The 27,335-nt window shown below is 39.1% G+C and overlaps 1 protein-coding gene across 1 annotated transcript in view; it reads right to left on the reverse strand.

Annotated features, from left to right (window-relative positions):
• Window positions 1-27,071, reverse strand: part of HBP1 (HMG-box transcription factor 1) — a 32,229-nt gene extending 5,158 nt beyond the window's left edge. Inside the window, exons 1-9 of the mRNA XM_007944428.1 lie at window positions 27,057-27,071; window positions 18,008-18,191; window positions 14,855-15,083; window positions 11,743-11,881; window positions 11,266-11,377; window positions 11,076-11,185; window positions 8,340-8,496; window positions 7,170-7,314; window positions 741-1,058 (exon numbers count right to left, since the gene is read on the reverse strand). Of these exons, the coding sequence (XP_007942619.1) occupies window positions 741-1,058; window positions 7,170-7,314; window positions 8,340-8,496; window positions 11,076-11,185; window positions 11,266-11,377; window positions 11,743-11,881; window positions 14,855-15,083; window positions 18,008-18,191; window positions 27,057-27,071 (1,409 nt within the window). The remainder of the gene's footprint in view (window positions 1-740; window positions 1,059-7,169; window positions 7,315-8,339; window positions 8,497-11,075; window positions 11,186-11,265; window positions 11,378-11,742; window positions 11,882-14,854; window positions 15,084-18,007; window positions 18,192-27,056) is intronic.
• Window positions 27,072-27,335: the final 264 nt, after the last annotated feature.

The raw sequence follows: 27,335 nt of genomic DNA on the forward strand, positions 1-27,335 counted from the left end.
AAAAAGCTGTTCAGCATGATAGCAATACAACCTCCCCTGACAGAGGGTGTGCTTGAGGTACAACAGCCAGCAATTAAACCCCGCCTCCCACGTGCAGGAGATGCAGTCCACCACTGAACCACCACTGCTCCATCAAAGTGATAATACACAAAATGGGAACGGAGTATTTTAAATACTCGCATAATTACACATTAAAAGTCTGGTTCAAGTAGCTACCTTATTTTTTCCCCTCCAAATCTGAAACACAGGCTTATAATAAGAACCTCAAACATTTTCTAGCTTTTTCTTTGTTCCGATAGAATGCAGAGGGAAATGGTCCTTCCAGAAAACTTTCCTGTATTTCTGAAACATCAAAGAGTAGAATTAAGCTTAATGTTTATAAAGCGTAAATTTACTGAAATGCTTGGAGTATGAAATTTCTCAAATTTGCCCAAGCTAATATCTTGCTCCAAAAGCTGGAACTGTCAGTTATTAAGAAGTGTGTCTTCTAACAGACTAATGATACTTAATATTTTTTAAAAGGTAGACACTTACCATGTAGGTACCCTAATTGCCTATATTATGAAATAATCACACATGTCCTAAAAATTCCACTTTACCTTTTCATTTTAAAGTCAATTTGAAAAAAATAAAAGAATTCAGTAATTAAATCTAGTCAGTAAGTTCATCGAACTGTCCCAGTTATTGAGAACTGCACTGAAATGTTACTCAATTATAATCAGAACTATCATTATTTTTACCTGTTATCTTTCCCTGGATACATCTGAGTATATTCAACTCTGTATTTTTTGGCAAACAGCATGAAGGCATTCATTGGTCTTTTGCACTTGTTGGGAGAAGTGGCACTCACAGTCCCCGAGCTGTGGTTTCTCACAGCTTTCGCGTACAAAGAGCTGGAAGAGAGCTGTGACGGCACAGGGGAGCCACAGTTCTCACTGAATCCAGATCGGGCAAAGCCTCGGCCACCGGCTTCTCCACAAGACAGAGATGCACGACGCTGGCGAGCCATACTGCTCAACACATACACTGCGGAAGAATCCAGAGGTGTGAAGTCATAGCTAGGAACAGACAGACAGACAAACAAGGCTTTAATTCCATACAATCATGGGGTTTGTAAAAACAATTAATTTTAAGAAACAAAACCAAAACCCTTTAATAATTGACTAAAAATGTTAATGTATTCACCTGTACAAACGTTACCAAAACTTTATACTTTAACCTCATGTTGATGGTTGCTTATAAGAGGAAACCTTACTTACCTAGGTTATGTATTCATTGACTAAATTTAGTAATTTAAAAAACAACCCTCTGCTGAAAATAAGGAAGTTAATTAAAAGAGACTTTGAGCCCCCAGAGGAATCTGTAATAATCACATACTTTACTCATATAGCAGGCAAATCCTCCAGATCCCACTCACATTTAGTCTTTGTTTAGATTCAATTATAACAAATTTGACAATCTAATGTCTTGGCCTATAGGAGCCTAGACCTAGAAAATTAACATACAGGGGCAGACATATATCAGCCCTCGGGAATGACTACCAGAGAAGACCAAAGGTAAATGTATATGGTTGTTCAAAACTGTTAAAATCAGCTAAAGGAAATCAAAATGCATAGTAATCAGAGTCATTTGTGCAGGGACAAACAGCCATACATGTATCAGTATTCCTAGAAGCCCACCCATGTATTACAGCACAGACTAATAGAAGTTCACAGTAAAAATGCAGACTTATCAGGAAAGGCCACTCTCTGTTTTGCATAAAATGGAATCCTTTACAGAAGCATAGAAACTACCCATCTATATAGTCTATCCTATCTTTTTAAAAAGCCTTCTTGGAAGTTATCATGATCTTCCTCTCTTTCATGCAGAAAACAGGCTAAAAAGTAAAGTATGATCACAAAGGCCACACTGCATGATTCAAACCCAGCCCTGTCCACCTCCAGAGCCCAGCTTTCCTCATCACACCATGGTATGCACTACCAAACAGCCAAGGGGTCATCAACTAAACTCAAGGTGAACCAATAATCACAGTCATGAAAATATTAGCTGAAAATTAACGCTCATGCAGACCACAGGCTGAAGTCAAAACCTGTCAGGAGAATTCTCTTTTCCCACTGTGTCAATTCTTTTCTGCCCATACTTCACACTCTCTTGATAATTTTTTTTTAAAAAAAAGAAAACTTTTATTCAGCTTTTATTCTGAACCCAGCTACTATGTCTCTCTTTGAAACAGAAATTCTGGTAATAAAGCAAAACAGGTTGATAGTAGCTACAGGAATATATGGAATTATGATTTATTCTAAAGACAGAGGAAGAGAGCTAAATGGATGAGTTCCGTGCTATTCACCAACACAGTAAAAATTACTTCTAACCATCAGTCACACAGTGTCCTTTTTTAAAAAAAGATAATGAAATAAATGGACGTAAACTCTGACTCCAGAATGTGATGAACGCTTAGCACTCAGCGTTTTACCGGGGTAATTCTGCCTAAAGGGCTGCAACCGCCACAAAATATTTTAAGCTCCTCCCACATGCAGGGTTTTTTAAACAAACTGGCTTGCTGGCATTATAATGAGACAGACACTCAATTATTAACCTCTACTAAAGGGAAAACAGTTGTAATTTGAAATACCCGAAGACATAAAGTAGCTAATCCTAAAATTTGAAAACTTGACCCTCTAGTGGCACAATATAGCCATCATCTCTTCCCATTATGGACACATCTTAAATTAATTTGAAATATTCAATCGAGTTTCTGACATGACTGCAGCATTAAAATAGGACACAAGATTCTAAGAAATAGCTCACTCCTCTCCTACACTTCTCAGATAAGCATTCGTGCCTACTGTTTGTCCATGCCATTCCTTCAGCCTAGAATGTCCTCTCCCACCTGTGTCAGATCCTTTCTCTTTCTTTAAAGTTCTACAAAAATGTACAACAAACGCAATGCACTGCTGTCCAGTCGGATCCTACTCATAGCGACCCCTCCTTGGGTTTCCGAGGCAGTATCACTACGGAAGTAGATTGGCCACCCTACCTTCCGAGGAGTGGCTGGTGGGTTTGAACCGCCAGCCTTCTGGTTAGCAGTCAAATGCCTTAGGCACTACGCTACCAGAGCTCACCCTACAATAATGTAGTGCCTTCTAACATTACATATATTAACTCATTTAATTCTCCTTCCAATATTACACCCATTTTACAGATTAAAAAAAAGAAAACCATCAAAAGGTTCACACCCCCAAGGTTCCACAGCTGGGCAGTCCAGCTCCAGAGCTCACACCAGGCTCCTGGCAGGCTGCGCTGCCTCTTGCTCAGTGTACCCCACTGTATGTATTTACTCATCCGTTTCCTTCTCCAGACCAGGAGCAAAGCAGCCAGGGCCTATGTCTTCACTGATTTTAAATCCCCAATACCCAGCACATATATCCTAGGCTCTCAAATATTAGCTAAGTGACTTGAAAAGGTTAAATCATTAAGTGAACATAATTAAGAACATAACACTGTAAAGTTTTAACCAAGTTCAAATCTGCCACTGACTAGCAGTATGAGCTTGAGTAAGTTAAATAAAAATCTAGCCTCAGTTTACTTGTTTATAAAATGAAGGTAATAGATGTTTTGCCATATGCTTAATGGAAAGCATTTAGGATAGCAGTAGGCACACAGTAGGTACTTAATTGTTGTTAGGTGCTGTCGAGTTGGTTCCAACTCATAGCAATGCCATGTATAACAGAACAAAGCAATGCCGGGTCCTGCACCATCCTCACAAGCGTTGCCATGCTTGAGGTACTTACGTAGGGATATCTAATATATTATAGAAGTAGACTAGCATTAGGAATCTTGACAAGATCTAGGCTTAAATCCTAGTTCTGTCACTTAACACTGTGTTTTGGACTTGTTCCCTAACCTCCCTCTGCTTTAGTTCCCCCTCTGTAAAATGAGGATATGAACTATTAATACAGTAGTGAAGATGATAAGTGCGTGCCTAGGAGGTCAGGTAGCACAGTGCCTAAGGCATCTGACTGCTAACAAGAAAGTTGGCGGTTCAAACCCATCAGCCACTCCATGGAAGCAAGATGGGGCAATCTACTTCTGTAAAGATTTACCACCTTGAAAACCCAATGGGGGTCGCTATGAGTCAGAATCGACTCTATGGTAGTGGGTTTGTTTTTTCAGGTATAGTGCCATAGTTAAAAACTTACTGCCATCAAGTCAATTCCAACTCACAGTGATCCCCCCCATTGGGTTTCCAAGGCTGTAAATCTTTACAGAAGCAGACTGCCTTATCTTTCTTCTATGGAGCAGCTGGTGGGTTTGAATCACCAACCTTTTGATTAGCAGCCAAATGCCTTAACCACTATACCACCAGAGTTCCTTAGTACATAGCAGGCAGTCAATACATTTGTTAAATTATCATTTCACTTGAACAGAAATGCCAACTTTCAAAGTCAAAAAGGACCTTTTTCTATCTGCCTGATGCCTAAAAGACTGGCCTCAATTCTCAATGCTCAGAATGAGCTTCTTTAAATCATGTTCTCACTTGGAAGCTTTTTCTTCAGGAGAACAATTGGTTTGTATAACAGCATTCATGTCTTGCCTGCTGCCTTCTGGTCCTTACCAAGCTAAAATACGCTCAAGTTGTCTTTCCTTGGGCCTCAGGACCCTAAAGCTTCCCCAGGAATTTATGCTGGAGTTCTCCTCTTAGACAAAGGGCTTCTTCCTCCTGTCTTTCTTTCCTTTCTTGCCCTCCCTATGTCGCCCAATCCCTCCACCAAGTCCTAGTTCAATCTACAATTATATAATGTATATTACAGATATTTAAAGATAATATGAATTTAAATATATTTATAATTAGTTATATTTCTAAAGAATGTGATTCCATAAAAAAAGTCATACTATGTATTTTACTTAACATTGTTTCTAAAATTAATCCATGTGTTAAAATGTACAGCTAAGAATAGCATTGCTGATATTCAACCTGACAAGATAAAGACAAATTATCTTCCATAATTTTTATCAGTTTATACTCTCACCAATATATATCCTTATCACTGATCCATATCCTAAAAATACTTAACAATATCAGACCTTAAAATGTTGTCTCATTCTCTGTAATTTTTCACAGTATATATATGATAGATGGTGATCAAACAGCATTTGGATTCCAATCCTGCAGACATTTATTGAACATAGGTCTTGTGTCAGGTCTTATGCTATTTGCTTTTAATAAAGTAACCTCACTAACAAGATACTAAGACAGGTATGTGTCACTTAACATCTGTTCAGACAATGTCAGAATATCCATCTGTGGTTCCAAAATTAAAAAAAAACAAACACAAGGGAAAGCAGTTCTCCTTGTGTTTATTATTGCCCCTGATGGGTTTAAAGACTCCAAACTCAGACTTTCACAGCCCTGGACCACAGGCAGGATACAGGCAGGTAAGCAGAGGACATAGCTCTGGGTGATGGTTCTCAGTGTGTGTCTAGCAGGTAGGCAGTGGTGGGGGCCACAGGCCCCAGCTGCTCCTGCTGCACATCCCACAGAACAGATGAGGCGAGGTGCATTCAGCTCCCTCCTCACTCGCTTCCTCTTCCTCCTCTCTCACCCCCTCTTAGCTGTTGCTGATGCCAGTGCCCAAACCTCTGGCCTGGCCTCTGCCAGTAGCTCCAGCAGCAACAGCAGCAGCGGCGGCAAGGACATCTGGAAGTGGGCTCCCATAAGGTTTTAATATGGTGTTCACACAACGTCCAAATCACATAATGTCCTATTCCACAGAATGTATCATCATGGATGTTAAGTGACACATGCCTGTATATTAACATTATGTCATACTATATTCAATTTAATGAAATAAAATCTATTAGCCAGCAGGAACTCCTAAGAACTCTTTACTTAATGCTCATACATGCCTCTGGATTTGGTAATTATCTTAAAGAAAGAATGAGTCTTAAAATCCCAAATATTTGCTCAGACTTCCTCTGGGTATCTTCCTTTTGCCTACTCCAGTTTTTCTTAAACTGTACACGTAAATAGGAATTACTCCTAGGGTTATAGATACAATACCATTCATACAACATTTTTTGGGTAATTTAAAGGCCTTCCAAGAGTAGTATGGATATACAAGATTTTTCAGCTTGCACCTATACTTTAGAATCTAGCTCTACCACTTCAAAGCACTAAAATGTCAAGCAGCTACACAAATTTCTCATGCTTAGAACAAGAAACTACCTAGAAAAGGCATGCAGTGGTAAACTAAGAATTGAAATTATGATTTATAGCACAGAATAGTGGAAATGGGTCTTAAGACATAGGAATAATGTGACCAACTATTCCAGTGTGCCTAGGATTCAGCGACTCCTAGGGATGCAAGCGTTAAGATATTTGGCTGCTAACCAGAAGGCCAGCAATTCAAACCCACCAGCTGCTCTGCAGGAAGATGATGAGGCAATCTACTGCTGTAAAGATTTAAAGTGTTGGAAACCCAACGAAGATAGCTATGAGCTGGAATCAACTCGATGGCAGTGGGTTTAGGAATCCAGGAATTTTAGTGCTAAAACCAGCAAAGTCCCAAGCAAACTGGGACAGCTAGTCAACCTTATGAGTCAGCACATTTGGGCTCATCTGCCACTTACTAGCTTCCCTCCGTCTTTTCAAACATGAAGCTTTTGCTATTTTATTATTATTATAAATACTATAATGTATTTGGCAAAAATGAATATTATACAAAAATACAGTTAGTTAAAATTAAATAGGATTCGGTTAATTACAAACAAAAACTATTAAGAGATTTATGAACAAGTTAAAAACTGACCAGAAAAAATTTTTTTAATTTAACTATCAACACTGATCTATTAAACTTGGTTCATAACATGGTACTTTCCCTAATCTAATAATCCTAAATGTTTTACAAACTCACCTTTCTTATATGACTACTCTATGCAAAACTCTCCACTATTATTTTATTTTAATTACCTAATATTTTTTCATTTAGCTAGATACCTGATTTCCTTTATGTAGCTCTTTTGTAATTTTTAAAGGCTATCCCCCCACATCCACACCCACACCCACACACACACACACATACACATACAAATATTTGACTTGGCAATAATTAGGGAGACTAAGAGTAAGCCTTAACTAGAAAAATAAAAACTCATTAATGCAGTATTACCTTTTAAATGTATCAAAAACACCTGAATCATCAAAATTAATGGCATCGGGGTGTCCAGGAGGTAGACATACATCTCCAACATGAATTTCACAACATGGAATGCCATGCTGTACCACAGTCAAGCTTGGATAAAATGATGACCAACCTAAAGTCAAATTAAGCCAGAGTCACAAAGAGCATGAAGATCAACAGAAAGCACCCCAATTATTTACTATACAACAGCTATATCATTTCTGTGTCTTGAGAATAAAATGTTATTACTTCAGTAAGTCAAGATATTTTCTAACACAAATCCTCAATCTCTGTAATAAAGCAAGTACTAGTTAAGGTTATTACTGCAGTAAGTCAAGAGATTTTCTAACACAAATCCTCAATCTCTGTAATAAAGCAAGTACTGGTTAAGTATTTCTTTTAAGCAACGTAAAAGCTCTATAAAACTACTTCAATTCAGCATTTTACTAAATAGATCCTTAAAAATCAGCACTTTCATCAATCTATAAAATAGAAACTCAAAAAAATAAATAAAACCATTTCCACCAAGTCAAGTCTGACTCACAACAACCCCATGTGACAGAGTAGAACTGCTCCAGATGGTTTTCTTGGCCATAACCTTTACAGAAGCAGGCTGCCATGCCTTTCTTCCGTGGCTCCATTGGGTAGGTTCAAACTGCCAAGCTTAAGGTTAGTAGTCAAATACAAATCATTTATGCCACTCAGGGACCTTTTAATCTACAGGACAGTTAAGTACTAAGTGATGATGACTGAATCCATGAGAAAAGCCCCTAAATTATTAAACTATAGTTTATATGGTGTTACTGGAGTAAGGCTCTGAGAAGTAATTCAAATTTATAACGTATTTGGTAACTCTAAGCCAAAATACAATTACCTAGAATAGTCCATCCCCAAACTCTACCAAGGTAACAGCTTACTGTATTACGCTACAGGAATATAAAAATTGCTCCTACTCACACAAAGTAGAGTTCCATCTGACTACTGCTACAATACTTAAGCATCATTAAATATTTATTACAAGCATTTTCCGATGGTAATCTTACTTAGTTTTAAAGAAATTTTTCCCTATTTTTTTTAACTCATCAAAGCCAAGAAACTTAATTAAGGATTTAAGAAGCTTTTCTTAAAAAGTTACTACAAATTCAATTGAAGCCCTACCTTTATTTTTAACATAGAAAGGGTGGTCCAGCTTACACTCTACAGTAAGTAAACCATCTTCTACTGTACCAGGATCAAAAGTCAACTTCAGTACAGACTCGCCAAATGATACACTTTCTTCGTGTGACAACAACTTTAGACCATCAGAACCATAGCCCTGAAAACATATGCATAGAGGGAATGAATTGGAAATGTACAAGTTAACACATAATGAAGTTCCTATTACATACATGTAAGACTTTGTGGACAAGGTAAAGATGAACAAGACAGGATCCCTGTTTTCAAGGAGCTTTCAACCCAGCAGTGAAGAAAGACATGTATAAGAATAACCATAATGTAATGCAAATGGGAATATGCACTTTCCTTCAAGAATAAATAATGCAAATGGAATTTAATAAAGGAAGATATTAATTCCAAGAGAGAGAAATGTTAGGGAAAATTTTCAATTCTCATTTGAACTGGTATTAAAAGATGAATGAAATTAAGAAAGGTGGAAGACAATCAATTCTTGCACCAGGAGCAGTTCTCATCAGCAGTTTCTTTGAGGAGTGCTGCTATTTGCTAAAAATAATGGTGAGTTCAGAGTTGGGACAAGTAAGGCTGCCCAGCAGAGGCCAGTTAGTAAAGAGATCTTTAACACAGACAAAGTACTTAAACTTTCCTTTTAGAGGGTACTGGGAAGTCAAAGTATTTTTTATTAATACTACTGTCAATTTAAAAATGGTATTAACTGCAGAATAAGCAGGTGCCTGAAGTACTCTGAGAACTTGAGAGAGAACTCCACTGCAGACCTGAATTAGCAAGTAAACAAAAGTAACTAATGCAGCCATGGTAGAACCAGATTAAATGAAAATTCAAAGAATATTTATTGAGCTTTTAGTACATGCCATGTGCAGACTCTGGAAATGTGAACTTGAACAAAACATGATTCCCTATCCTGAGACCCAGAAAAACAAAGGAGACAAATATGCCAACAGCTAGTTATAGTATCCAATCATTATTAAAGTAGAGGTTGAACAAAGTAATGAATGAGAGAATGGTTGCAAAAAATCTTTATGGAAATGAACTGATCAAATGAATGTCACAGAAAAAAAAAAAAAGAATTGTAAGAGACAAGTCTATGGTTTTGAATCTAGGAATCAAAAGGAAAATAATAATTTTAAAAGAATAGGGAAAGAGCCAGGAAAGGGACAAAGAAAGTGAGTCTAGTTTTGGTCATACTGAGCTGGGTTTGAAGAACTGACTGATATTCACATAGAGCTGCTTACCATGCAATTGGAATGTGCAGGTAGGGGCTATAGACATGTGTTTGTAAATAAATCAATTAGAGAATCTTATTAATTCTTATTAATTCACCAGGAGACCTGGTGTCATAGTCACTGAGTGCTTGGCTGGTAACCAAAAGGTTGGCAGTTTGAACCCACCCAGAAGCTCCTCCTCAGGATAAAGACCTAGATACGTGCTCCTGTGAAGACTTCAGCCTAGCAAACCCTAAGGGGCAGCTCTTGTCTGTCACATTTGGTCAACAGGAGTCAGAATCAATTCAATGGCACTTAACAACACCACAAGGTAATTCTTAGTGCTATACTAGTTAAAGTTACATGGATTAAAACTAATCCAATCTCAACTGAGAGATCAAGAAGCCAACACCCAGAGGTGAACAATTTGTCCAAGGTAACTCACACAAATATTTGCTGGTAGAGCTACAAAGAGAGCCCAAGTTTCCCAACACCAAGTTCAGCCTCCTTCTCCCAGCCCACTATGAAGGTGCTGCTGACAGCATTGGTAGAAAAGAGTTGGTTAAGAGTGAGAAAGGGCAGACCTTGTGCTATGTTCAATAATGTAGGCAGACACGTAGCTGGTCAAAAAGATGAAGACTTTAGAAAGTGAATCAGGCTACTATCATGCTACACAAATCAAGGGAGGATGATTTCAGGAACTGACCCACTATAAACATGGCAAAGATGTCAAAAGGAACAAGCAGGAAGACTCTGGTCCTAGAAACTAGAATAACGCTAGAGACCTTTAAGACAAACTTTACTGGAGAGCTAGAGGCCGAAGTTGGTTCCTGCAAAGTTGGTTGCTATCATGAAGCAGAGCAATGAAGGGGGGAAACTGAAGGCAGCCAAGTAAGAACTATTTTTCTCAAAAGACTCGATGGTAGAGAGAGCAGGAGCAAAAAATGAAGCTTAAACAAGCACACTTTGCATGAGTAAGTTCTATGCCTAGAGCAGATATGGGCAAAAGTAAAAATTTCAAAGTGAAAGGAGTCAATGATGTTTACCCTAATGTGGCCCACTATGGCTTGTGTTTACTGACTTAGCAAATGCCAATGTTTTATGGAGTCACTTAAAAATTAACAATAGAATCAACTCTCAATTACCCATAAGGGTAAAATTTAACCAGTTTGTACATTACCTTAAATAAGGCTTTGATTGGTTTATTTACTCATTTATTTATTTTTAATACCAGTTTAGTTTTCCTCAACGTTAAATGGTTAAGTGCTAAGAAATACACTTTTTTGTACATAAGAAAGCATAATTAGAAAGTAAACCAAAATTCACTGTTACTCTCCACGAGACTAGGCAATAAAGGCTAGTCACAGAAAACCTCTACTTAAAATGTAACAGGACATTTAAATATGAAAACAAATGCAGGCTAGATCTACAGGCTAACCATACCCATAGGTTTCATTTTGAAAGATTTTCAGAGAATTTGAAAGAACTCTAAACTTACCTTGTGAGTGCCTAACTGGAGATCTTCATTACCACAGCCTTCAACTCTAGCAAAATCTTCAACATCCTGCCACTCCTTATTGCTTCCCGTATGAAAGCACAGCCGTGTGCCTAAAATTTAAGTAGAAGAGAAATATTAAGTATGTGACTAGCTACACAAGGAAGCTGAGAAAAATTCAAATATGTCTTACCTTTTAAAAAACAGTGCCACACAGTTGAAGGCCAGGAATTGCACCATCCCAAATCATCATCATCTGAGAGGGAGGACATGCAGAAAATGCCAGATTCTGACTCACTGTTCGCCTAGTAAGAAAAAATATGAAAAACATTTGTATTTTGACTTTCAAGGTATCTTGTTAATAATACCTATTTTTACCTCAAGCCAACATAAACTGGACAGTCATTTTAAACATAGGGACAAATACAATACCTTCAAAAACTGAAGCTTATAAAAGTTTAGGGAAGTTTTAAATGCATTTTCCCATTTTTATAGTCTGTGTGTTTTTTCAACCAGTAATAGACCTATCCATAAAACCAAATCCAGAACAATGAGACCTACCTATTTCCCGTCTGAAAGTACTTCCAAAGAATTTCCTCAAGAGGGAAAATTTATCTATTTCAAGTGTTGTGTAAACTGTGTAGAAGTTTAATCTCACGAATAAACTCACCCTTTCATGTCTGACTGCTGTTTCATCCTTCCAGTGGTGATGAGGGAAGGCTGGTTCACTCTTAGAAGAGGACACAGGTGGCGGGCGTGCATAGGAATGTAAACTTTTGCTAGTCGCTATAATGTGTACAGGAGATGATCTAAAATAAAGCAGCAGTTTAATCATAGAGCAGACTTTAAGAACACATCTCTCCTTTTTTTGAAAAAACTTCATATTCAAAATGCCAATGTTATATGTAAGACATATAAGGAAAATACTAGATAAAGATAGGAAGATTTAATTTAAAATATGCTTCTTACCCTAAACTCTCTTCATGCACTTTAAATACCATGCTCCCCACCACCACCACCGAGATCTGGCAAAGTATTTTAAATTACTAAATACTTTTCCATTTATTTTGCCATCCACTCTTAATAAATACACATAATACACATATTTTCATTCATGAAAGATGATGTCCCTTTGCAGGGTTCCCTACCAATTTCTTTCTTCCACCTTTATGTACTCAACAATCTAAATCTGAATAAAGTATATCTAAGCTTAATGTAGGAGCTTTGGTTGTACAATGGTTACATGCTCAGCTACTAACTGAAAGGTTGGCTGTTCGGACCCACAAGCAGCTCTGTGATAGAGAAGACCTGGTGATTTGTTCCAGTAATGAGCAGGGCCCAGGAATCTATTAGGCAGTTCTACCCTGTCCCACAGGTTCTGAGTCAGAATCAGCTTGCTGGCACACAACAAGAAGCTTAATGTGATTAACACCGAACTCTATCTACCAACCACCTATCACTGGGCAGATACAAGGAATCACTTTAATTTACAATGATTACATTTAGTGTAGCAGAAAGCAGCTTATCTGTAACTCCTTGTAACTGGACACTATTTCTTGTTTTTTAATATAAATTTGTTGAAAATAAACTACACGTAAGGTCTAGTTATCTCCCCTCAAGGAGCATCTTAAAAGAAATCTTTATCTTTTCCTCCTCCTTTTCCCTCAAAAGTCCCTTTATCAGGCAGTACTCCCCGCAGAACACGTGGAGCTCAAGAAACTCCTGAAGTCCTTCCCTCAGGAAGAGATGAGACTCTCACAGGAGGTAAGAGTAAGCCTATAAAAGAGGGATGAGCAACACATATTGATTCTGGAGTGTGGAAAAGCAGCAGAGAGGAAAAGAGCAAGGTCTGGGGGGAAATCTGCCCCAAGGTTCCCAATTCTGATACTCAGATAGGGATTTCTAATTCTTCTCTTATTTACCCAGAACTTTTATTAGCCTCTCATTTTATATTTTATCCTCATTAAGATATTTCTCATTATATATTTGGAGAAATTATTTTTCAATGAGGATTTCTGAAACTGTACTAATGAACCATAATTTTCTTATCACTTTTTAAGTATAAAGCCCTTCAAATTTCCATGTATTTTTAGCATACTCTCTAATCAATTTTAGATTTTAAACTACATGTTGGATATTTCATCTTTGCCCAATGTAACAGTGCAATGTTCTTAGCTGGCCTAAATATTCTGTAAAAATTAACAAGCTAAATGGGTCTAAATCACTAATACCAACATTCTTCATCCCTCTATCTATGCAGGGATAATATCAGTTTTACCTGTCTACTGCCTCAGAAACCCAAGGAGAGGTCACTATGAGTCGGGTCCGACTCAACGGCATATAATAACAATAACCTCCTCTTGGTACCATACAGTTAGGACTTCAGACATCCCAAGCTCAAAAACTAACACAGTTCAACACTCTACAAGTAGTTGTGCGAATAGCCACTGACAGTGTTTAGAAGGCATGCAAGATAGCAGTGTGTGATCCTTGGTCTTGTTCCCTGGGAAGAATGGAAGCATAGAAAATACTGCAGAAAAAACCCTAAACATTCTGCACTCCTTAAATACACAACAGGAATGTTCACCTTCTTAACTATTAACATTACAATGAAATCAGGGACTATAAAGGTCCCTTTCAAATTGAAATTTCAAAAATTTCAAATAATACTTTGAAAGGGATGTGTTCTTTCTTGTGGTAGTTTATTTTACATGGAACTAAACTGTAGCCAACCTTCCTTCCGAGGAGTGGCTGGTGGGTTTGAACCGCCAGCCGTCTGGTTAGCAGGCAAGTGTCTTAGCCACTATGCTACCAGAGCTCCTCGGAAGGAAGGTTGGGCAATCCTACTTCCGTAGTGATAACTGCCTCGGAAACCCAAGGAGGGGTCGCTATGAGTCGGGGCCGACTCGACGGCACATAACAACAACAACAACAAACTGTAGCCAAATGAATTTACTCTAATCAATACTGGTATCTTACTGAGTACAAATAGCGTAGCTTAATGGATTGCAAATAAAATAGGGATTCATGTCTAAAAAGTTTATTGTATAGCAAAGACTTATAGAAACAACACTGCCAAAATCTACAGCTCTTCCTACATCACCTAGTAATGTCCACATCATTTCCTATCCAAATCAGTGCATATCTGGGCATTTCTCTCTCCTATAATCCATCCTATACAGTCATATCTTTTTATACTTTTAGAGATAATGATTAATAAATTACTATCCACTCAGGTCTCTCTAGGAGTATCAGTTAGAAGCTTCCATAACTTCACATTTCTTAAACTCTGGTCTAGGTATATGAAATAGTGGTTTTTACCAATGGGAGTCTACTTTTATAAGTTCAAGATTTTAGTATTCCACACACACTGTGGAAGAAAATAAGCCTAGACTAAAAGGAAGCAAAGACATAGATAAAAGTTTAAAATATAATGTTTATTTTAATTATGGTTCATTAGACAAATACAATTTTCATTTCTATCTAAGTAGAAATGTATACTAAAAGTACTTCTCAGTCTGATTTATTTTTGACTATAAAACATGTAGAAGTATTTTTGACTCTGTTTGTTCTCTTATTACTTTTCCCTAATTCTCTAAGAAATCATGGCATTATTATTAGACAAGAAGCTAAAATCTAATGCCCTTTCCAGGTTTCACACACAATTTAAGTAAACCGTCCATTAGAAAGGTAACAGCATTATTTATTTTAAAATTGGAAATAAAATTACAAAGTAGTTTTTTTCAGGAAGTTTTTAATATGAATATAATTAATGGTCTTACCGGTTATAAAATGAGCACTGCATAAGTGGACTTTGTGGACTGGTAGCAATATTTGCTAGTTCTGTTAGCCAATCCACCTCATTTTCACTGTAAGTATTTTCTGAAATGTCTGAGGTATTTTGGTTCCATGATGGTCTTGGATATTCTTGATGTGAAACATCTGAACTTAGCTGAAATATGGCAGATTGGGTTGGATCACTTTGCACAGCCTGAAGTTCAGGAAGGTCATCTGCAAATGAAAACACTGAAACTTACAAAAAGAAAATAATATAGGGAGCAATAGTGCAATTAAAGTTGGAATAGAAGTCCTCAAATTTAGCTTATTAATTTCGTGAAAGGAAAAATCACACATTCAAAATGTTTTCTGGACTGAAACAAGTTTCATTTTTAAAGAAGACACCTTTTGAACACTTACCTGAGGTAGATACACTCCTTGGAGAGATCAATCATGGGAGAAAGAAGGACTGTGAATGCACAGGGAGACAGCTCAGGGGGCAGGAGTGCACGGAAGGATGGATGCAGGGAAGAGGTAAATATGGGAGGGGAGCTGCTGCATTGGCGTAAATTATAGTCAATGTCATGAGACAGTGTACGTGAACTACTGTATGGAAAGTGAATTTGCTTTGTAAATTTTCACCCAAATCTCACACACAAAAAAAGACACCTTTCACGTTAATAAGTCAACAAAACTTGATGGAAAAGTAAACGCAATGTACTAATGACTTCACTACCTGAAATACCTAATTACCACCACTGTTCAGAGATCGGAAAAACAGGATCAGTATGTGTGTTCTGACTTTCTGTTTTATGTAGTTTTTATAGCTCACCTGAGAGTAACCCATATTACCACTCAGACACTTCTACATTTAACATGTTCATGAAGAAACAGGCATTGTGTCTATGCGTGTATTGCTCATAGACTACATTAAACGATTACACAGATTACTGCATAATGAAAATAACAATTTCCAAAGATGAGAATACAGACCATATCATAAACTTCTAGGTAGTATTTATTCAACTCTAATTTTATGTTAAATTTCCTTTTACTAAGAAATTCTGAAATCAGTAGTTTGGATATTTTTTCCTGTAAATTTTCTAGAAAGGTAGTTCAGCTTCCCAAGAAAAAAAGCTAAGAAATATCAGCAAGCACCACTCACGTACACACTAAGGTTAAATCAAAAACCAAGCCTACTGCCATCAAGTCAATTCCGACTCACAGCAACCCCACTGGGTTTTCAGGGTGGTGAATCTTTACAGAAAGACTGCCTCATCTTCCTTTCATGAAGCAGCTGGCAGGTTTGAACCTCCAACCTTCTGACTAGCAGTCAAATGCCTTAGGCACTGTACCACCAGAGCTCCTTACACTAAGATTAGGACTACTATATGGAAGAATGCATTCTAAAAAAGTAAATTCTGAAAAAATTAAAAAAAAAAAGAGGAAGAGGGGGAAAGACATCTTACAAGCTTTTTAAAAAAATTCCTCTATGAAACACACATCTACAAACTATAGGTCCAGTGAGTCTTTTCAATATATAAGACAAGAAAACTCTTCTAATCCTAGGAGTTCTCCTAAAATGTCCCCATAAAAATATACATAATTCCTATCCAGCCAAATATCCTAGAGCATCCTACTAAAACTGAAATGTCTCAATTAAATACTGATTCAGAATGTCTATTTATAAAATATATCCCCTTTTACATAGCAGTCAAGCAGTTCTAGAACACCATGACGTTGTCGTTGTTATGTGCCACTGAGTCAGACCCGACTCACAGCAACCCCTCCTTGGCTTTCCAAGGTGGTATCACTACAGAAATAGATCACCCAACCTTCCTTCCGAGGAGTGGCTGGTGGGTTTGAACAGCATAGTAGCACTATGCTACTAGAGCTCCCAAAACACCATAGTAATTTAAAATAAAACCAAAAAATAAAAACCAAACACACAGCTGCCAAATCGACTCCAACTCATAGCGATGCTATAGGACAGAGTAGAACAGCCCTAGAGGATTTCCAAGGCTGTAAATCTTTACAGACACTGACCGACACATCCTTTTCCTATAAGGTGGCTGGTAGGCTTGAACCACCAATTTTTCAGTTAGCAAATTCACATAGTGGTGTCGCTATTTCCTTCATTTCCATTACTTTTCCTTTGACCATCACCTTCTTATTTACTGTCTCTCTCAAGAGGCAGTTAATTACTTTTTAACTTAATCAATGAGAGGAGGGAGACTATGAAGCTTTTGACACTCCTGGGCTTTAAGTTCCTGATTTCTTCCTGAAACCTAAAATGTCAAGGCAGAAAATTACTTCATTAAAATGGTGTACTTTGCTCAACAGAACCCACTACTCAATGAATAGCAGAGTCCAGGAGACCCTTTGGCATTCAAACAGGTTATGTCACAAGATTTCTGATATCCCTAAATAGCTAAACACCACTCTAAAATAGAATCTCTGTTTTGTTATTTATAAAATGAGGCTACTCACACACACTCCTCAGAGTACTCATAAACATTAAGTAAAACTACATATTAAATGGGACAAAGCCAAGCTGAAAAGCTAAGCAATAAGCCAAGGTTATTCATTACCTAAGTAATTTACTCCTAAACAATGACCTCAAAAAGCAATGCAATTCAAAAATCATAGCTGAACAAACCTACACACTTCTATACGTATTGTTGGAGCAGCTCAAAAGAGTACGTCACACACATCTGGAGTATTGCAGCGAGAATCCTAAATGTTACCCTCAAATCCTCAAATTCCAAGAGTCCACTGTCATTTCCCCATCAAACCAACCACAAAGAGTGGCCAAGCATAATTTATTGAGCTTATTGGGAAGATGTTTCAAAAGTACTATCATTTGAAAAGCTTCACAGCAAGGTCTTCTAAAATATGTTTAATAATCCAGTATTTACCCACAAAGTAGAGCAACTTAGTTTAGTAATTTTTAAATGAGGATGTATATATAACCAATGCCCAAACTCACGTTGGTTTTAAATAACATTTTAAAAGCAGTACCAAGAGAATCCTAGAAATTACTAATGTACAAAAACATTACATACTTTTCAGTGGTTAAGGTAGGTGGTAGAACTGCTAAACGTGAAAATTAACCTGCATCTTAATGAGATTGCTAAATAATTTTGAAGTTTGTTTACCAAGCTCCATGTGCTCATCACAGGAATTGTACCCAGGTGAAGATGGCAAATTCTCATTACATTGCAGCAACTCCAATGAGTCATTCATTCCTGAAGCTCTCTTGTCCATTACCAGCAGGAGTTTCTGTACTGCATTAGGCATCTGATTTGTCTTCACTTCCCACACCATGTTATGGTGCTCCGACTTAAAAATACAAGAAAAAAATGTCAAGTCGTGTGATTTTTATTTAAGTATAAAATCAGTGAGAGACATCACAATGTTCTATTCTTCAACTTAATCATTAGTATTTGAATCCTCCTCATATCTTTTAGACCAGGCAGATTCCTAATATATCTTGATGTATAACTGTCTGGCCAGTACTAAATTATACCTAAGGATTAGTATTTCAAACTTATAAGGCTTTTCTTGTAAAGAATAATAGCACAGTTAAACACTTACTTCTTCAAATTAGCTAAACTCTCCTTTGAGATACAACTGTTAACTGTTAAGACCAATCAAATGTTCTCAAACGCTTGTATCTTTACATTCATTCATTTATTACCTACAATATAAAGGTACTGCACTAGTGCCATGTTGGGCCTCAACGACATACCGGTTATCACACGTCGAGCAGTCTACACTTTGATAAAACTATAGTTCTACAGAGCAGAATTAACTATGAATGTGTAAAAAGGAAGAGAAATCTACTGTGAGAAACTCCCACGAGCAAACTAACAGAGTTTGCAAAGTAATCAATGAGATCAGGAAAAGGTAGAATCAGTACCACTAGAAAGTAGGAGACAGCCTTGCCTGTCACGTGGTCACAGGTACTATAACAGAAATGTAGAATGGGATTAAAATCTTCAATACTAGTTTAGGAAAATGGGATTTTTTTTTTTTTTAAGTAGACAAGAGTAAGGACTCTGAGATCAGGATGCCTGAATTTATATCCTAGATTTGCCACTGAACTAGTTATGTGCCCTGGGGACAATTAACTTGAAAACTTCATGCCTTGTTCGTAAAACAAACATAATAAAAGCATCTAACTCAATGTTTTGAAAATTCAATGAGATTATAGAATAAACTAGATGCTTAGAATAATGCCTAACATAGAGCAAAACCCTCGTTGCTGAGTGACTACTATTATTAGCAATTATCAGACACTAGAGAACCACTGAGAATTTTTGAACTGAGGTCTGGTACTATCAGAACTATAAACATTCTCCTTTAATCTATACAAAATCATGCTGCAACACTGCATGAGCTTGTAAGGACACCTGAAACAAGTAATTAGGCATCTGACCGCTAACCAGAAGGCTGGCGGTTCAAACCCACCAGCCACTCCCCGAAGGAAAGATGGGCAATCTACTTCTGTAGTGATACCACCTCAGAAACCCAAGGACGGTCGCTATGAGTCAGATCCGACTCAATGGCAGTGCTTTGTGTTTGTTTTGTTTTGCTATATGTATTTCCCTATTAGTAGATTCTGCAACTTCTACCATTCACAATTTACAGTACACTGGCATGCCCTTAGGTGCCAGTGGCACAGTGGTTAAAGCATTGAGCTGCTAAGCAAAAGGTTGGCAAGTCGAACCCACCAGCAGCCCAACAGGAGAAAGATGAGGCAGTCTACTTCAGTAAATATTTACACCTTGAAAACCCTATGGGGCAGTTCTACTGTGTCCTGTATATAGGGTCTCTATGAGTCGGAACCAACTCAGTGGCATTGAGCTTGGTATGGGATTTGGGGTGGCATGTAGTTGCAACTTTTCTCATTTCTTCACCAGCTTATTTCAGTATCTACCATCAGCCAGGGAGCTCTGGTAGCATAGTGGCTAAGACACTTGCCTGCTAACCAGACGGCTGGCGGTTCAAACCCACCAGCCACTCCTCGGAAGGAAGGTTGGGCAATCCTACTTCCGTAGTGATACTGCCTCGGAAACCCAAGCAGGGGTCGCTATGAGTCAGGTTTGACTCGACGGCACATAACAACAACACAACAACAACCATCAGCCAGCACTGCTTTATGATGGCGGGAAAAACACACACATTCATTTCAAAACAGAGTTACCTACAAATAACAAAAGGAATTAAATAAATATTTGGTGAACTTTAGTTTGTGTGTTTGTACCTCTCAATGTCCAAAGCTATCAGAAGTCTGCTCTTGTGATAACTGAGGTTTTGCTACTGTAAACCTACTGTACAGTACAAGAGAGCCTAGACTTAAAGTTAACAGGATAGTTTTGCCCTTGCTGGCTACGTATCCTGGGGATAGGTCACTTAACCTCAGTTTCAAGGTACTTCTATTTATCTCACAGCTCTACCCAAAAAACCAAACCTAGTACCATCGAGTCGATTCCAACTCACAGCAGCACTACAAGACAGAGTAGAATGCCCCACAGGGTTTCCAAGGTTGTAAATCTTGTAAGTAGATTGCCTCATCTTTCTCCCAGAAAATGGCTTGTGAGTTCAAACCGCTGATCTTCTGGTTAGCAGCCAAATGCCTCAACCTCTGCACCAGCAAAATTCCCTCACAGAGCTGCAGTGAGAATGAAATAATATGTATAAAAACAAAATCCAAAAATCTATGTAAATGAGGTTTCTGTCTCTCATTTTTCTGTCAACTATTTTGGGGGAAGAAAGCTAGGCCTCTTGTATAGTAAAGGAATACTGGAAGAGACCTTACTCAAAAATACTCCCCCACATACATTACACCACTTGTTAGGTGCCATCGAATCACTTCTGACTCATAGCGATCCTATGGACACACTGCCTGGTCCTACACCACCTTCACAACTGTTGCTGATTGAGCCCACTGTTGCAGCCACTCTGTCAATCCACCTCACCGAGGGTCTTCCTCTTTCTCGCTGACCCTCCTATTCTACCAAGCATGATATCCTTCTCCAGGCACCGGTCCCTCCTAACATTTGACCAAAGTATAAGAGACAGTCTTGTCATCCTCGCTTCTAAGGAGCATTGTGGCTGTACTTCTTCCAAGACATATTTGCTCATTCTTCTGGTAGTCCACAGTATATTCAACATTCTTTGCCAACAGCATAATTCAAATGCATTGATTATTCTTTGGTCTATCTTACTTCCTGCCCAACTGCCACATACATACGAGGTAACGGAAAATACCATGGTTTGTTTGGGTCAGGGACATCTTTGTTCTTTAACACTTTAAAAGGGTCTTTTACAGCAGATTTGCCCAAAGCAGTATGTTGTCTGATTTCTTGACTACTGCTTCCATGGGTGTTGACTATGGATCCAAGTAAAATGAATTTTTTGACAACTTCTTTCTTTTCTCCATTTATCATGATGTTTTGTGAAGGTATTTGTTTTATGTTGGGGCAGAATTCATACTTTGATCTTCACTAGTAAGTGCTTCAAGACCTCTTTGCTTTCAGCAGGCAAGGCTGTGTCATCTCCATCTCACAGACTGTTAATGAGTCTTCCTCCAATCTTGATGTTGCATTCTTCTTTGTATAGTCCAACTTCTTGGGTTATTTGTTCAGCATATGGTGAAAAGATACAACTCTGACACACACCCTTCCTGACTTTCAACCATGCAAGTATCTGTTTGTTCTGTTTGAATGACTGTCTCTTGGTATATGTGCAGGTTCCTCATGAGCACAATAAAGTGTTCTGGAATTCCCATTCTTTGCAATGTTATCCATAATTTGTTATGATCCACAGAGTCAAACATCTTTGTATAGTCAATAAAACACAGGTAAACACCTTCTGGGTACTCTCTACTTTCAGCCAAGAGTCACCCGACATCAGCAATAATATCCCTCATTCCACATCCTCTTCTGAATCCAGCTTGAATTTCTGGAAGTTCTCCATCAGTATACTGCCACAAGCGTTTTTGAATTATTTTCAAAAAGATTTTACTTGTGTTGTGATATTAATGATATTTTTTTTATAATTTCCACTTTCTGTTGGATAACCTTTCTTTGGAATGGGCACAAATACAGATCTCTTCCAGTTAGTTGGCCAGGTAGCAGTCTCCAAATATCTTGGCATAAATGAGTGAGTGCTTACCAACAGATACACATTTTGATTAATAAGCTCTTCTTTCAACTATCTCGTGGTAGAGCTAATCCTATTGTTCATTCATGCTTTTGTATACTGCTTTAGCATTACAGGATTCAACACAGCTTGCCTTGTATTTCTGTTAACCCTACACACGTCATGTCTTCTCTAGATCAGTGATTATCAAAAGGGAAGAATAAAATTCTACAGTAGTTGTACTCTGAATTGTCAAGTTCTCTATTACAAATTTTTATTGGATAGGGATGTGAATGCTCTACTGTTGTTATGCAAACTTTAGGAAGCAAATAAAATCTTAGAAGAAAAATACAAAGAGAAGACAGAACCATACATAGCTAAGTCCCAGAGAACAAGAAAGAAGGAAATCAGGTTTTACTACAGGCCTACCTACCATTGCAGAGCATTTCCCATACTTCATCTAATTATATTTAAACCTCAAAACACCTGTGAGCAAAGTAGTATAGGGATGAGAAAAACACAACTGCTGAATGGAACCATTTTCTTTTTAAAGAAGAAAACTGAGAAAAAAGACAGAAGGTATAAACCAACACAGATTAGACTCCTATTTTCAAGCACCAGTTCTTCTCTGATCCTTATGTTTCCATTGGCGTTATTGATTTTTATAGTGGTGGTGTTGTTGTTATGTGCCATCGAGTCAGAACTGACTCATAGCAACCCCTACTTGGGTTTCCGAGACGGTATCACTACAGAAGTAGATTGCCCAACCTTCCTTCCGAGGAGTGGCTGGTGGGTTTGAACTGCCAGCCTTCTGGTTAGCAGTCAAGTGTCTTAGGCACTCCACTACCAGAGCTCCAATTTTCATAGTAGAAACTTCTATAAGCTCTCTCCTAATTCTGAAGAACTTCCATACCAAGTCCAGACTACACACTCAAATTATATGAGGAATAAAAGAGCAGATAATTGTGATGTAATGCTTAAGGCATCTGACTGCTAATTAGAAGGCTGGCAGTTCAAACCTACCAGCCACTCCTTGGAAGGACGATTGGGCAATCTACTTCCGTAGAGATACCATCTCGGAAACCCAAGGAGGGGTCGCTCTGAGTCAGAATCGATTTAACAGCAGTGAGTTTGCTTTGGTTTGGTAATTTCCAGTTAATTTATATTTCTTACACGAGGTTATTTAAAATAGATTATATGATCACAAGCTAAAATGAGCCTCCTTAACAAACTATGTTAAATGCAATATTCTATTCAAAAAGCGGCTAGAGGCCTTAATGCAGTTCTTTTAGAATATTTTCAACAGAAACCTCTTCAAACACAAGATTTCACAGAAATGTTTCTACAACTCTAATTTTCCACTCTGCTGAGAAAACACACAGTGGGTAGCACTGTTTTGGTAGAATATACTACTATGTGCTATCATTTATCACTTGTATGACCCTGGACAATTTAACCTCTATGCCAGTTTTCCTATTTGTAAGTGGAACTAGTAACTACTACCTGTCAGAATTTTTGTAGGTATGAAAGATAATAAACCTACATCCCTACCTAGCTCCAAAGCACTCTTGTATTTTACCACCTACTGCTGCCCAAACTAAACTCCTTGCCTTTGCTGCCTAATCACATTTAGACAACCTGCTGCCCAATCACATTTAAACAACCTACGGCCCTCAACGGGAGCTCTAGTAGCATAGTGCCTAAAGTACTTGACTGCTAACCAGAAGGCTGGCGGTTCAAACCCACCAGCCACTCCTCGGAAAGAAGGTTGGGCAATCCTACTTCTGTAGTGATACTGCCTCGGAAACCCAAGGAGGGGTCGCTATGAGTCAGGTCCGACTCGAGGGCACATAACAACAACGGCCCTCAAGTGGACTCGGACTCACAGTGACCCCATAGAACAGAACTGCGCCAGAGGGTTTCCAAGGCTGTAAATCTTCAGGGAAGCAGACTGCCACATCTTTCTCCTACTGAGCAACTGTGGGTTGAGAGTTGACCTTTTGATTAGCAACCAAACATTTAACCACTGTGCCACCAGGGTACCTTCACATTTAGACAAGTCCTTATTAATTTCATGATGATTTGAAATGAAATACTGATACTGAGGAAGCAAACATAAAACCCCTAATATACCACTACAAGACCATCCACAAAACTGTTTAAATGCTGCCAATTTAAATAGTATTTAACATGAATTGTATGGAAAAACTTGAAATGTTCTGAAATTATCTAAAAATTGATATAAGAAAAAAACTTGATAGACTTCCCAAACTTGATAATTACTAAACATGTTGACATTACCTACAGTAATTTGTTAATCAGAAACTTTTTAAAGCTACTACCAATAACCTTAAGAAAATTCTATCAGCTGTATTGTTGTTGTTATGTGCCCTCGAGTTAGCCCCCACTCATAGCGACCCCTCCTTGGGTTTCTGAGGCAGTATCACTACAGAAGTAGATTGCCCCATCTTCCTTCCAAGGAGTGGCTGGTGGGTTTGAACCATCAGCCTTCTGGTTAGCAGTCAAGTGCCTTAGGCACTATGCTACCAGAGCTCCTATTAGAGGAAATAAAATCATTTTCTATTCTCCTAATAGAAAACGATAGCATAAGTTGGGATGATAGGAAACACCAAAGTATGTAAGGATCTAATCAGGAAGGAATGTCAGTATTACTGATGTGTCAGGCAGTGAATAACAGTATCACACTGTTACTTTCTGTGAATTTTGTGCTAACACACAGTATGGCAGTTTTTAAAATCTGTGATAAGTCATGATTTGTCATTCTAATATTCACTTTCATCCTTAAAATACACTAAAACACCAGGCATTGTCTCCTAATCAAGAAAGTAATTTCTTATAACATGATTTAAAAAAAAAAAAAGTACTCATGTTCCTATCAAATAAATACAAGAGGCTAGCTTTCCTGAGAAAACCTCCAGGGCCTAGCAGTTTATGAAGTCCATGCCATATACCCGGTGCTTTGGATAGCAAGGAAAAAGAATCCAAGTAAGTTAAAATATAGTAGAGGAGACAACCATTAAAGTGACAGCACCACGTGTGAAGTCTGAGAAGCATACACTGCGGAGCACGAAAGAGTGGGGGGACATCTGTGGGCAAACCTATGAAAACGTAACCCTTTAGCAAATGTATGTAAGCAGGAGTTTAAGAAGTGAACAAAGAGAGCTGCTTTCAGGGCCTAAAGAAAAGGTAATGGAGCTTATCAAACTAAGTAAGAGTGAAACTAGAAAGTGAAATCACAGCTTCATTCTATAAATATTTCGTCACTTTGTAAGATTATTTTGCTGTAAAGTGGTTAAACGGCTTCATCAAGAAGTATACCAAACCACAAACAAACCCACTATACCATCCTCGGTTCAGACTCTAGCCACTCTCACTGGGTTTCCGAAGCTGTAAATCTTTACGGAAGTAGACAGCCTCATCACCCTTCCACCCAGCGGCTGGTGGGTTTGAACCATCAACCTTCTGGTCAGCAGTCAAATGCCTTAGGTACTACGCCACCAGAGCTCCTTAAAATAGTATACAGTAGCTCAAAATTTTAATGAACGGGTTTAATTCTTTTGAATATAATTTAAATTTCCTTGAACTGTCAAATACTGCCCATTTACCAAAAACTGAGTGGTTTAACAGAGGACACTGAGTATATGGCTACAACACTTTTCTAAGACAATAGCAAAAACGAAAGGAAAAAGCAAGCCCAAACTTACATTACAGATTTAGATCGTCACCAACTGTTAAACAGAATAGTGATTATTTTAAAATGTGAAGTTATTTTTTTTCTCAAAAGTTAAAATCTCAAAAAATTACCGTTTTGTGGAGAGAAATAAAAGCGCTCCATCGCCTCCCAGTACAGACTCTACCTTTTTCCCCCGTACTGGCTTAAGTGTCACCCTAAGTGAAAAAATGTGACTACTGTTCTGTTGTCATTGCTCCATTTAAAAAACAATTCTTGCTGAAAACTCCCGAAGAATTAACTCTAGACTTGGTAAAGTGCAAAGCGTAGGGGAAGATCCCCTAGACAGCACGCAGCGTTTAAAGAAGATACAAACATTGCCCGGAGCATGGCTATCGGCTTCGCCTGGATTCTTTTTTGTTTTAATTGGCCTAGGGCAGCAGCATAGGTTGGAAGGCGGAGACTTGGATCTCCTGCCAAGTCTTCTCTCAGTCACACAGAGGTAGCGTCGCCCGGTCCACGCCAAGTCCATCCCCCACCTCTTTCGCCATTCATCGCGCTCCTCTCCCCTCCCCCCATCATGTGACCGCAGCCAGGACTCGAGGCTTGTTTTTCCCCTTGCCTCAGCCCCACCGCGCAGGCGCCTCGGAGCCCATTCATTCAAACTGCGTAACAATGAGCCCCGGGGCCCAGCAGCTTCGCGAGCTTCCCAACTCGACTTGAGCCCTCCAACAGCCCACAAGGAGGTGGTGCCTCACTGGGGTCCCCCACCTCCGGCCGGCCCCCAACTCTAGGCCAGCCTCCGACCCTCTGCCTACACTCTGGGAGTTGAAGTCAAACTTTCCTGGGCAGCCCCGGCGCCGCGCCGGCCCCTTCCCCCGCCCCGATCCATCCCATCTCCGCACCCGGCCCGGCCACCCACCGCGCGACCCGGCCCAGAGCGCAGTTCTCGACCAGACTCCTCCCAGCCCCCGCCCCCGAGACCCCCTCGCGCCTCAGCGACCACGAAGCCCAAGTGAGCTCGTGGGAAGCGCCAGTGTGGGCTCGCGGGGGGCAGTTCTCAGAAGATTAACTGCCCCCAGCCTAAGGGCAGCCCTTCGTGGAGAAAAAAAGAGCGCAGCATGGAGCTCGCCAGGCTGCCCGATCCCCTCGGGCTCCTGCCCCTCCCTTCCCCCCCCCCCCCCCTCCCCGAACGGAAAGACAACAAACCCGCCGCAGAGTGCGGGCAGCCTACGTGCGGGCCGCCCTGGCTGCGACAACACCACAAGCAGCTCGCGTACCCCCTATCTGACTGACGCTGGCTTTCCAGGCGCGCGTTAGTGCTCCTGCCTCTGCTCTTACTCCTCAACCGAAACTTTCCTACTTACCAAACCCGTCGCCATTACCAAGTCTTTCAAGCTTCGCCTTCCCCCTCCCCTCAACCCCCCGGGGGTTGAGCCACCTCCCAACTCTTTCGCTCCCTCATTGGTCTACAGAAATGCCATTCGACCCTTCCCGCTTCCCATTGGGTGATTCTGTGGCTCGTCTCGGAGGGCGGGCTTATGTTGCCTTCTGTGTTGTTTTTATTGGAGAAGATGGAATGTCAATCACTAAAGTAAGAGCTTTGGATTGGCTTACTGCCTAGACTCCAGGGATTCAAGCCAAAC

Source organism: Orycteropus afer, unplaced genomic scaffold, assembly GCF_000298275.1.
Source record: "Orycteropus afer afer isolate SDZICR_OR568_19922 unplaced genomic scaffold, OryAfe1.0 scaffold00007, whole genome shotgun sequence".
Classification (NCBI taxonomy): Eukaryota; Metazoa; Chordata; class Mammalia; order Tubulidentata; family Orycteropodidae; genus Orycteropus; species Orycteropus afer.